Genomic DNA, 13,689 nt, shown 5'->3' with positions numbered 1-13,689 from the left:
TGTCCTTTGACATCTCAATCATGGCAGACCTTTGTTCCTGTGTTCCTGTACTTATTAGCCCAATTTTGTATGCTCTCACAGGGTAACATCTCCCTTTCAGATATTCTTCCTTTTCCAGAAAATTCATTAAAGCCCAACTATATATACTGGATGTTCAATCAATGATGCAGCAATTCCCATGCTTTTGGCCATTGCCTGCTTGAAGTGGAATTTCTTCACACTCTTTGAGTACAAGATTTCTTGGATTCCACAATAAGATGACAGCACATTAATGGAGCTAGTAGAGCTGCTTCTTCATATGTCCTACAGCCTTAGTTCAATCCATACCTCCGGTACTGCCTGGGTGGAGTTTGCATGTTATCCTTGCGACTGTGCGGGTTTTTTCCAGGTGTTCCAATTTCTTCTCAGGTGCAAAAGATAAGTATATTGGAAATTGAAATGGCCATTGTAAGTTGATCAAAGTGTATGAGTAAGCAGAAGAAATCTGGGGGAGGTGAGATGAATTAAAAAAGGATTGATGTAATTGGATGCCTTATGATCAGTGCAAACTTGGCATCATGACTCTATCTCCACAAAATCTATACTACAGTCTGCATTCACCAATGCATCTCAAATCTGCAACAAAGTCAGCAACCTTCTCATCAAATTTGTTAAACTTAAATAAAGAGACTCAGTGTGGGCACTCACATTTGTTCATACACTTTAACCAACTCTACAAAGGCAGAAAACACCAAGACTATTCAAATATTAAAGATTAATTTATGCATCAGATGTGCATTGAAACGTCAAAACATCAGGGTGAAATGCATCGTTTGCATCAAATCAAATGAGCAAGGGCTGTGCTGCGGGTACACCACGAGTGCCACCACACTTCCAGTGCCAACATAGCATGCCCACAACTTAATAACCCGAATCCATACATCTTTGGAATGTGGGAGGAAACCGGAGCACTTGGAGGAAGCCGGCATGGTCATGGGAAAACATAAGACTCCTCATAGCAGGAATCAACCCCTCAGCAGTGATTGCAGGTGCTGTAAGATGATTGCACTAATCATTGTGTCAGCTGACATTTGTGGAGGGAGAAACAGCGCTAATATGATGGGTCAATAATTCTTCACCTCACTCTGGCAGGATCTCGCAAATTTTCACCATCTTGTGCACCTTTGTGAAATGGACTCCTGTCCCTTCTGGAATGTTACTTCGAGACAAAGTGTTCATTCTTTCTACACATCTAGCCCAGAACTCAATCACACTATAACAAAAGGTTAAGATTAAAGTTTGGCCAACATATCTTGCACTGTAAAAGCCACTGAGGCCTACTTTGGGTTCTGTCTGGGGCTAAAATTTTCACTAGTACACTGCAAAAATTCAACTCAGGGTCACCTTCATTGGCAAATGAGACAAGGTCACAAACCAAACCTCTCCACCCCTCCTAAGATCTCCTTGAAGGCAAGGTAAGCAAAACAAAACATCCTGCTTAGCTACTGGTTATCTCAACAGCTCAGTTCATTTGCTCTAAGCACAAAGTGAAATAATGTAAAGTCTTGTTTTGTATTCAGATAAAACATGTGCAAATTCTGAATAGCCAACTGTTTATTCTGAAACTACTTAGTAGTTTAGGCAGCAGTTTTGCAGGGAAATACTGTAATGTTCCTAGAAAATGAAAAAAATGTCATCACCAAAACATTACTTCTCTTTCCACAGATGCTCCTTGACTTTCTGCTGGCCTTTAGAATTCTCTGCATTTATTTCAGATTTCCATCATCTGTACTATTTTGTATTTGGATTTTTCTTACTATAATTATTGAGTGGCCCCCAAATACAATTAGAGGTATGCAATTGTGAAATTGGATCTGGAATTGTCTGCTACAAAAAGCTCTGGATGTTTGGGAGATGAAGGAAAATGGAAACAAGAGTTGTAATTTTTTATTCACAATGCGATCGTGGTTGATCTGTAACCCTGACTTCTCCTACCTATTTTTCCAGTTCCTTTTGCTTATCAAAGAACATGGTAAATTGAATTATAAATTAAGTGCAGTGTGTAATGCCCCGGTTAAGATTTCTACTGCTTTGCTGTGAGGTGTTTTTATTTTAGCAATTTCCTACAAAAGCAGTGTTTCCTGCTAGTAAGAGTGTTTTGGCTTCGGCTGAAGATAAGGAACCATGTTGTCCAACTTAGGAATGTTGTGTCAACCAATCAGGATTATCTTGGTATGTGTTGTAGCTTTCTGCCCAGTGGGACAGCATGGAACGTTATTGAGAGCTAGGCAGGATGAGATTTCTGATGGACAGTAGTCTGGTTTTGGAGGGAGCAGCGGAGCAGGGCACGTGAAGATGCCACTGAATGCCATTGGAAGGAGAGCCCTTTTAAAGAAGTGCTTTGTGCAGATGAATGGTTCAAAGGAGGGAGTGCCAATACTCCTGAGTTAGCCAGTTCATTTGAAATGGTCTTCGAGGGAAGCTCAAACTCTACTGGTGTCTTTCATGCAGCACATGAGTGAAGTGATACACCCGATTACTTCAGAAATGAGCTCCAATGTTTATATGCACATTGGACTTGTTTAACTGTAATGGGCCCTTTTATCTTTCTTTTCTTTTCCTGTTAACAGTTTGATAAAGTTGGTAAATTGGTAAACATACTTTCTTTATTATTTTATGCCAATGTACGATATGTCATTTCTTGAGACCAATGATTGTGTATGTGGCTGTATTTACACAGCATTCGCTACAGTCAATGTTTCTCCCCAGAACATTCCAACTTTCCTGTTTGGTTCAAACCCACATCATACCGACCTAAGATGTGTATAGCTTTCGAAAGGTGGCCTTCTCTCCGTTCAGTCACCTGGTTACAAGGCAAGTTTGTATACAAGCCCAGTGAGAGGGTTACAAGTGAATGTCCTATCAGCAAAAGAGAGTTCTGAGTGCCTTGCAATGCACCCTGCTGGCATGAGTTTCAACTTCTATCATCCTTCACTTCTGAATTCACTTCTGGAAAATCCCAGTTGGATTATGCCTTTGGTTCCTTTATCAGTGGAAACAGCACCTACTGTTATGTTTTGTAACTTGAAAGCATTAACTAATTCAAAGGAAGATACAGGAGTCTGGGAATATGGGTCTAACTATGTGTTTAATTTAAGCAAGTCATCACATGTTAGTGTGATGACATATGCATTTCATGTATTTATACATGTAACTCATAATGAATTATTTAAATACTTCATCTATATATACATACAAGATTGCTCAAATATTATTGTAATATTAAATACACAACACTCCTCCTAGTTTGGATATAAACTCCAACTCAATAGAGTATGCACCTCAACTATATACACTGTATATTATATAATATAACTGCTGTATAAGTACATCCAGACCTAAAGATTTAATCACTGTGGAGGCTTTCTGACTCTAGTGGGATAAAGTCTTTCCTGACAAGGGGAGCACTCTGCTTGTCAGCAGAGACTTGTGGCTGTGAAACAATCTCAGGCTCTGGGGCTTCCTTCGTGGAGGTTGTAGGAGTTGACTCTGGGACTGCAGAAAGCGGTTCTGACAGTGATAGCCATTTTTCTTCTTCCTTCTTCTAGTTTGTGCATCTTGCTCTGGAAGGTATATTTAGTTCACTGGAGTATTCTCTTATTAATCCTTATATTGCTTCCTTTATGATCTGATCTCTCCTCTTGGTTTCCTCACCGACAACATTATCTTCCATTTTCATATTTCCATTGACTCCATTCGTCCAGCTAGGCTTTGGTTTTTGCATCTATTTTTACAAGCTGCTTTTTTTTTATCTCCCCCTTGAAATTCATGCAATCACCTTAATGCACACAGAGTAGATTCTGGTTCTTTATATTCACGGAAGCCTGAATGTTTGCAACATTTTCAGAAGCTCCCTGAAATCTCTTCTAGCTTAAAACCAAGCCACATTTCACAAGTATTAACATATCAGAAGCTTTCTCAGATATGTTCCTTACAAAAACTGTTGTACTTAGACCACTGCTTTCGTCACTTTCACAATTTCTCTGAGTAGCATGGTCCTTCCTTGGTCCAATATGCTTTCCAGCTGGAGGCACAGAAGTTGGCACCAAAACCCACTTGTCCTCTGTTGGGTAACAGTTCATGGTGTTTGGTATGGAGACAGTTGGGGCATCGTCCAGTACCTTTCCTAATTTGCTTTCAGTTGACTTTATTGTAGGGGATGTTGCATGCAAATTGTGACTGAATCTCTAATCAAATTGTAGTTGTCTCAGCCAATCACAGCCCCACAATGCTGGCCCTTCTGATGTTACCACATACAAGCTCAATGCAGCTTGTTGGTTGTTGTATTTCACTGTTATGAATATCTTTTCTCCAGTATAAGTTCTGAGTTGAATATCTGCAGCTATCAGTTCAGTATCTTTGAAATGCCATTCAAATTCATTTTGTGAAATGACTGAGTTGCATTTTAATTAATTTGCTGTTCACTTCTGGTATAAGCTATATTGCTTGTCTATTGGTAGTTTTCACATTGTAAATCATAAGTCTACTCAGTCCTGTATCTCATCATTATCAGATTTTTCATTAATAGCATGCAAGGTAGTACCTTTTTTGATACTACAACTTGTGTTTTTAGCTTTTTCTCTTCCTGAGTGGTCCAATTATTTTTGTTTGCCCAACATGTGTTCTACTTTGTTGCATTTCCTGCAAGTTTCGTTCTTAAACCTGCATTGGTGTGGTGTGGTGTATGTGAGCCTCTGCCACATCAGTAACACAATTTGTTTGGCCAGGCAGGCCTCCCTCTAGACGCTGCAATTATGTTCATGCTGACTTTCATTCCTGACTGCCACTCAATTGCGTCTCTGTCTGCAGTTTCCATTGAACTACTCTTCAACTACTCTTAAATGTAAGCTGTGCTTCAGTTAGGAGCCGTTTCTGAATGCTTTCTTGTCAGATTCCACAAACTAAATGATCTCTTGATCTCTCAGTGCATCATTAAGACCATTACTGAATTGATATTACTCAGAGAATCTCTTCAATTCAGCCACAGACATTGAAATGGATTCCCCTTCCCTTTAATTCGGTTTATGAAACTTAAAGTGTTCTGTAATCAACAATGGCTTTGGTTCTAAATGTTCCAGCATTACTTCCATAATATCAGCAAAGCTCATTTCGGCTGGACCAGTCAAACTTCAAAGCAATCTGTATGCCTTTAAACCCAATGCACTCAGCAAAATTGGTACTCGCTTGTCATTGGCTATTTCATTATCTTCAAAATATTGTTGAATTAGCTCAGTCTACATATTCCAGTTATCTTTTGTGTAATCAAACACATCAATTTTTCCAATGTAGCCAGCCACTTCTATTCTTTTTTTTTATGATCTATTATGACCCGATACTCACTCTTTATGAACTTGTGAATTGTTCTGTTTTCAGCCTTTTTTAAAATAAAAACTTGATCTTCTCTCTGCATGGGCTGGGCTGCCTTTTTTTAGCTCACTGTTCCTTGCTCCATTTTTTTTTTGTTTTTAAACGTCTTGCTGTGCTTCAACAGGTCAGTGATGGGTTTGTCATCACCAATGTACACAAAATGCTGGTGGAACGCAGCAGGCCAGGCAGCATCCATAGGAAGCAGCACAGTCCACGTTTCAGGCCAAGACCCTTCGTCAGGACTAACTGAAAGAAGAGCTAGTAAGAGATTTGAAAGTGGGAGGGGGAGGGGGAGATTCGAAATGATAGGAGAAGACAGGAGCGGGAGGGATGGAGCTAAGAGCTGGAAAGTTGATTGGCAAAAGGGATACAAGGCTGGAGAAGGGAGAGGATCATGGGGCGGGAGGTCTAGGGAGAAAGAAAGAGGGAGGGGAGCACCAGAGGAAGATGGAGAGCAGGCAAGGAGTTATTGTGAGGGGGGCAGAGAGAGAAAAAAAGGAAAAAATAATAAACAAACAAACAAATAAATAAATAAGGGATGGGGTAAGAATGGGAGAAGGGGCATTAACGGAAACCCCATCCCATATTTATTTATTTATTTATTTACTTGTTTGTTTGTTTATGTATTCCTTTTTTTTTCCTCTCTCTGCCCCTCTCACAATAACTCCTTGCCTGCTCTCCATCTTCCTCAGGCACTCCCCTCCCTCTTTCTTTCTCCCTAGGCCTCCCATCCCATGATCCTCTCCCTTCTCCAGCCTTGTATCCCTTTTGCCAATCAACTTTCTAGCTCTTCGCTCTATCTCTCCCCCTCCTGTCTTCTCCTATCATTTTGGATCTCCCCCTCTCCCTCCCACTTACAAATCTCTTAATATCTCTTCTTTCTGTTAGTCCTGACGAAGGGTCTCGGCCCGAAATGTCGACTGTACCTCTTCCTATAGATGCTGCCTGGCCTGCTGCACTCCACCAGAATTTTGTGTGTGTTGCTTGAATTTCCAGCATCTGCGGATTTCCTCGTGTTTGCGTCATCACCAATGTTATGTTTTGTAACTTCAAAATATTAAACTATTTAAAAGACATGGGAATCTGAAATGTGTTTCGAACGACACATTTAATTTAAGCAAGGCATGCAGTTATCATGTGATAGAGTGAGGGCATATGTAATTCACGTATATATACATTAATGAATTACTTAAACAAAAATGTTTCATCGACATATATATATAAAAGATTACTCAAACATTACTGAATATATTAAATATGCAACACCTAGCTATTTACCTCATCAGTTCCCCTTAATATTTTGCACTTAAATCATCTTTTTAAATTCCTAATGTCCCTAATCACTCTTCATAATTTAACCCCCCTTGCTGTTCCATACACCATCCTAGTACTCCCTCTAGATCCAATGAAGTACAGAGCTCGTAACTGTTCAAAATGTTCCGAGGGTATGGCCTAGCTGGGCTTATTATAGCTGTGGAAAAGCTTCAGACTATATAGTTCAATGCTTTAGTAGTCCCCACATACAAATTGGAGTTTTTAGTGGCCCCCATCCCCCAATTCTACCACTAGGAACAATTTACAGTGGTCAATTAATCTCTCAACCCCCATGTCTCTTGGAAGTGAGAAGAAACCGGAGTACCCAGAGAACCCACTTAATGTCAAGGAGAACACGTAAGCTCCACAAAGTCAGCTCCTGCGGTCAGGACTGAACCCAGCTCACTGGAATTGTGAAGAAGCAACTCTACTCGTTGTGCCACCCTAGTAGAGACAACTTGAAGAAACTATAAACATTAATTTCAACCATCAACAGCTCTTACATGGACAAATGAAATGAATAATCATCAACAAAATCAGCATACAACAAAACTAAATGGCTCTGGACTTTTCAGACAAACAGAAAGGAAACACCAGGAATCAGGAGAAATAAATGAACACACATGAGGGTACAATGCTAGTTTTCGATTCTGCCCAGTCCTCCTGCGAAGTACTCAAAGGAACAGACCCTTCAGGGTATTCCACTATTCAGCAAGTTGTCAGTGATCTGCACCTCATCTCCATTAAGCAATCCATATCCCAAGATATCCTTATCTAATGTCAATTGTCTCTGCTCCTCTGTCTTTGGGGGACAGTGGGTAAAACTGTTGTTCAATTTCTTTCCTAAAAGACCGCATGTTCTGGAATCCTTATCCCTTTCTGTTTCTTCCATCATGCTGAACGTAATTGAATCATTATTTAACCTTCCAAATATAGTGAAATACAAGCAATCCCAGTCTTTCTGCATCATTTAGCTCTTTAAGCCCTCGTATATTTTGGTAAAGTTGCACTGTACTCTTTCAATTTCAGCATTTCTTTTCTGATGTTCAATTCATTGAACTAAATCCAATGTTCCTGATGGGATTCCACGAAAACTCTTGTCCAACCGAAGCACAACTTTTCCCTCTTTTGTTCCACTTTTCCTTTGTATTCCTTCTCTTTCCTCTCTTATACTAAGTCATGTGAAATTAACCTTTGTGTTTGGACCCTGAGTGCCTAAGTCACTGAGTAGTCCCATTTAACACCCTTTATAATTATAAATTTGTACGAGCAAAAAGCATACGTACCATTCTCAGACCGACAAAATTGGACAACAGTGAGGATTAAAATCTGTAAAACCAGAGAATCTCTGATTTGCCGCATTGTTATCAACTGCTGTTGGAAGACTAAAGCTAACAGAGAGGCTACAGAAATGTCTTAGTTAATAATACACCACATGTGTAGAGGGCAGCTTGCAAAACAGAGGGGTCATATTGCATAAGCACAGAAGCTGCTTTTTTTTTCTGAACTCTAGTCCAGGCACTAGAATGTTCTGTTTGGTAATTAGTAAATTACCCCTAAAAGTCAGGAGACAGGTAACTGGGTGACTGTCTGGAGAGGGAAGGGGAATAGACAGAAAGAGCAGAGCGCCCTTGTGGCCGTTCCCATCAACAATAAATATACTGTTGGTGGGGACAACCTACCAGGGACAAGTTGTAGTGGTCGCGTCTCTGGCACCGACAGTGGACCCTCAGCTCAGAAAGGAAGGAGGGAAAAGAGGAGAGCAATAGTGATAGGGGATTTCATAGTTAGGGGGACAGATAGGAGGTTCTGTGAGAGAGATCAAGAATCCCGGATGGTCTGTTGCCTCCCTGGTGCCAGAGTCCGCGATATCTCAGATCGGTTTCTCGGTATTCTCAGGAGAGAGGATGAGCAGCCAGATGTCATGGTCCACGTGGGGACCAATGACATAGATAGGAGTAGGGATGAGGTCCTGAAGAAGGAATATAGGGAGTTAGGAAAAAAGTTAAAAAGCAGGACTCAAGGGTGGTAATCTCGGGATTACTGCCTGTGCCACGAGACAGAGAGGGTAGGAACAGGAAGTTATGGCAGATGAACATGTGGCTGAAGAGTTGGTGCAGGGCGCAGGGGTTCAGATTTCTGGATCTTTGGGATTTCTTCTGGGGAAGGTCTGACCTGTACAAAAAGGACAGGCTGCACCTGAACTGGAAAGGGACCAATAACCTGGCAGGCAGGTTTGCTAGAGCTGTTGGGGAAGGTTTAAACTAGTTTGGCAGGGGGGTGAGAATCAGAATGTGAGTGCAGAGATTAGGGTAGATGGACAAGGGCATGATGCTATATGTTCCGAGTTGCTGAGGAAGGACAGGCAGGGGACAAAACATAAATGTAGCCACTTAGAGGGGTTGAAATGTGTCTATTTCAATGCTAGGAGTATTAGGAATAAAGGGGATGAACTTGGAGCATGGATCAGTACGTGGAACTACGATGTTGTGGCCATTACTGAAACTTGGCTGGAGGAAGGGTAGGATTGGCTGATGCAGGTACCGGGGTTTAGGTGTTTTAAAAGGAATAGCATGGGAGGTAGGAAAAGGGAGGGGGGGCGGGTAAGTAGCATTACTAGTTAGGGATAGTATCACGGCTATAGAAAGGAAGGACACTGCAGAGGGAGTGTCCACTGAGTCGGTGTGGGTGGAAGTCAGAAATAGGAAGGGATCAATTACTGTGCTGGGAGTAGTCTATAGGCCCCCAAATAGCCCTCGGAACACCAAGGAGCAGATAAGCAGGCAGATTTTAGAATGGCGTAGGAAATACAGGGTTGTAATTATGGGTGATTTCAACTTCCCTCATATTGACTGGCACTTCCTGACTGCAAAGGGGATAGCTGGGGCTGAATTTGTCAGGTGTGTTCAAGAAGGATTCCTGACACAGTATGTGGGCTAGCCGACGAGAGGAGAGGCCATACTGGATCTAGTTCTGGGTAATGAACCTGGTCAGGTGGCAGACCTCTTGGTGGGGGAGTATTTTGGTGAGAGTGACCACAACTCCCTTAGCTTCAGCATAGCTATGGAAAAGGATAAAAACAGACAAAATGGGAAAGTGCTTAACTGGGGAAGGGCTAACTGTGAAGGGATGAAGCAGGAACTAGCGAGAGTAATTTGGAAACAGATGTTCAAGGGTGAAAGCACAGAAGTAATGTGGAGGAAGTGTAGGGACCACTTGTGCTGGGTTCAGGATAAGTTTGTCCCACTGAGACAAGGAAAAAATGGTAGGAAAAGGGAACCGTGACTCACAAAACATGTGAGGCAACTTGTCAAGAAGAAGAAGGAAGCATATGTTAGATATAAGAAGCAGGAAGCAGGAGGGGCTCGTGAGAAATATAGGGTAGCCAGGAAGAAGCTTAAGAAAGGACTTAGGAGAGCTCAAAGGGGGCATGAGAAGGCCTTGGCATGTAGGATTGAGGAGAACCCCAAGGTGTTCTATGCGTATGTGAAGAACAGAAGGATGACAAGAATGAAGGTGGGGCCGCTAAAGGATAAAGAAGGCAACATGTGCCTGGAGGCGGAGGAAGTTGGGGAGGTCCTAAATGCATACTTTGCTTCAGTATTCACAAGTGAAAAGGACCTTGATCAGGGTGAGGTTGAAATAGAACAGGTCTGTGTGCTGGACAATGCAGAGATTAAGGAAGAAGAAGTGTTGGGTCTTCTTAAAAACATCACAATTGATAAGTCCCTAGGGCCAGACATGATATACCCCAGGCAGTGAGAGAAGAGATCACTGGAGCAGTAGCTATGATCTTTGAATCCTCTTTGGCTGCAGGGGAGGTGCTGGAGGATTGGAGAATGGCAAATGTAGTTCCCTTGTTTAAAAAAGGTAATAGGGAGAATCCTGGGAACTATAGACCAGTGAGTCTTACGTCGGTGGTCTGCAAACTATTGGAAAGGATTCTTAAGAATAGGATCTACGAGCACTTGGAGAAGTACAGTCTACTCAAGGATAGTCAACATGGCTTTGTGAAGGAAGGTCGTGCCTCATGAGCCTAATTGAGTTTTTTGAAGAGGTAACGAAAGAAATTGATGAGGGTGGGGTGGTAGATGTGGTCTACATGGATTTTAGTGAGGCACTTGACAAGGTCCCCAATGAGACTCATCTAGAAAGGCTTGAGGCATGGGATCAGTAGAACCTTGGCTGTTTGGATAAAAAATTGGCTTAAAGGAAGAAAGCAGAGGGTAGCAGTGGAGTTGCAAGAGCTCATACAATACATAGGGGAGGGGAGGGGAGGGAACGTCGACTCAGACCATGAGAGGCCTGTGTCGGGCATTTTCATGCCTTACAAGGCGCAGATTGGAAGTCTGTGTGGGGCGCCACTCCTCCAATACATATATAAAACCAAATATTACCACAAATAAGCTAATAAAATACAAGTCAAATGCATGTGAAGTGCACAGCACAGATAAACAGTAAACAGTACAGTAAACAGTAAACAGCTTGCTGTTGTAGTGACAAAACCTCGATAGTGGCAGGGTACTTATTAGTCTCACAGCCTGAGGGAAGAGGATGCTACCCAGACTGGTGATCCCAGTCCTGATGCTCCTGTACCTCCTTCCTGATGGTAGTGGGTCAAAGAGATTGTAGGATGGGTGGTAGGGATCCTCAACAATAATTCAAGCCCTCTATATACAACACACCCAGTAAATGAGGGGGAGGGCAGAGAGACCCCAGTGATACTCTCAGCAATCCTCTCAGTAAATAAGTAACAATATCATCCATTTTATTTAAGTTGTTTGAGAGATAAATTTCAGCAAACTTGCCAGGGAGAATTGTTTTCCTAATTGTTGGAAGAGATTACCGAATCTTTTATTTTCACCCGAGAAAGGTAGAGGGGACATTACAATGTCCTCCAAAAATCAGCAGCTCACACAGTGCAGGTCCAGGAGGTATGAATGCTACCAACCAAGGCATAAAGAACTCTGGGAGATTGCGATGCAAGCCAAATATGAAGGAAGGTCAATCTGTGTCACTCTCAATAATTGTCTGTGGGAGTATGAACTCCAAAGAAAGAAAAGGTTGAACTAACCCTAACCAAACACAATACCCACATTCAATGCAACTGCCTTAATAGTTCCTATCATCAAATTGTAAATTACTAACTCATAAAAATAAACATGTTTTGGGAGAGTTCAAGTTTAATTGTCATTCAACCATACACATGAATATAGCCAAACAAAACTATATCATTTTTTTTCAATAGCCCTTCACCCAGTCCAATCTTAATAATGCACTTGGCCGCATTGCACCTCTTTTAGTCCTGGCCAGTCCAAGTGTTAATAGAATCAAGCTGGTTGTAAAACTGTCTCACCTGATTCCATAATGGTTTCTTTTATTCCTGCAGAGAGGATTCAGACTATGTTCCCAATAAAAAGAGCAACTACCAAAATTAGACTGCATGCATCCCTCCTCACCATATGTACAGTGTCTATAAAAATATTCACCCCCCCCCTCCCCACTTGGGAGATTTCATGTTTTATTGTTTTACAGCAGTGGACTTAATTTGGCTTTTTGACATTGATCAACAGAAAAGACTCTTTCACGTCAAGTTGAAAACAAATTTCTACAAATTCGTTTAAATTTATTACAATTACTAAACGCAAAACAATTGATTGCATAAGTATTCACACCCTTCAGGTCAGTATTTAGTAGAAGAACCTTTGGCAGCAATTACAGCCTTGAGTCTGTGTGGATAGGTCTCTATCAGCTTTGCAAATCTGGACAATGCAATGTTTCTCCTTTCTTCTTTACAAAACTGCTCAAGCTCTATCAGATGGCATGAGGATCGTGATTGAACAGCCTTTTCAAGTCCAGCCACAAATTCTCAATTGGATTGAGGTCTGGACTCTGAATTGGCCACTCCAGAACATTAACTTTCTTGTTGTTAAACAATTCCTGTGTAGCTTTGCTTTATGTTTGGGGTTATTGTCTTGCTGGAAAACAAATCTTCTCCCAAGTCGCAGTTCTCTTGCAGACTGCATCAGGTTTTCCTCCAGGATTTCCCTGTGTTTTGCCACATTCATTTTACCCTCTACATTCACAAGCCTTCCAGGGCCTGCTGCAGTGAAGCGTCCCCACAGCGTGATGCAACCACCACCGTGCTGCATGGCAAGGATGGTGCATTTTTGATGATGTGTGGTGTTTGGCTTACACTATACATAGTGTTTAGTCTGATGGCCAAAAAGCTCAATTTTGGTTTCATCAGACCATAGAATCTTCTTCCAGCTGACTTCAGAGTCTCCCACAAGCCTTCTGGCAACTCTAGTCAAGATTTCATGTGAGTTTTTTTTTCAACGGTAGCTTTCTCTTTGCTACTCTCCCATAAAGCTGTGACTGGTGAAGCACCCAGGCAACAGTTGTTGTATGTACTGTCTTTCCCATCTCAGCCACTGAAGCTTGTATCTCCTGTAGAATTGTCATAGGTCTCTTGGTGGCCTCCCTCACTAGTCCCCTTCCTGCACGGTCACTCAGTTTTTGAGGATGGCCTGCTCTAGGCAGGTTTACAGCTGTGCCATGTTCTTCCCATTTCTTGATGATTGACAACTGTGCTCCAAGAGATATTTTCAGTGACTTGGAAATTTTCTTGTATCCATCTCCTGACTTGTGCTTTTCAATAACCTTTTTGCAGAATTGGTTGGAGTGTTCTTTTGTCTTCATGGTGTAGTGTTTACCAGAATACTGACTCACCAGCAGTTGGACCTTCCAGATACAGGTGTATTTTTACGGTAATCAATTGAAACACCTTGACTGCACACAGGTCTCCAAAAAAATCAGATTTCCTTTTAACAAATTATGTGACTTCTAAAACCAATTGGCTGCACCAGTGATGATTTGGTGTGTCATATAAAAAGGGCATGAATACCTATGTAATCAATGATTTTGTGTTTTATATTTGTAATTAATTTAGATCACTTCGTAGAGATC

At 41.6% G+C, this 13,689-nt stretch overlaps 1 protein-coding gene across 1 annotated transcript in view; it reads right to left on the bottom strand.

The window, feature by feature from the left end:
- Nucleotides 1–8,121, bottom strand: part of f2 (coagulation factor II (thrombin)) — an 87,520-nt gene extending 79,399 nt beyond the window's left edge. Inside the window, exon 1 of the mRNA XM_072272209.1 lies at nt 8,007–8,121. Within this exon, the coding sequence (XP_072128310.1) occupies nt 8,007–8,082 (76 nt within the window). The 5' untranslated portion in view covers nt 8,083–8,121. The remainder of the gene's footprint in view (nt 1–8,006) is intronic.
- Nucleotides 8,122–13,689: the final 5,568 nt, after the last annotated feature.

Source organism: Mobula birostris, chromosome 11, assembly GCF_030028105.1.
Source record: "Mobula birostris isolate sMobBir1 chromosome 11, sMobBir1.hap1, whole genome shotgun sequence".
Taxonomy (NCBI): Eukaryota; Metazoa; Chordata; class Chondrichthyes; order Myliobatiformes; family Myliobatidae; genus Mobula; species Mobula birostris.
The sequence above is the reverse complement of the archived record's forward strand: the minus strand, read 5'-3'. Positions and strand labels throughout refer to the sequence as shown.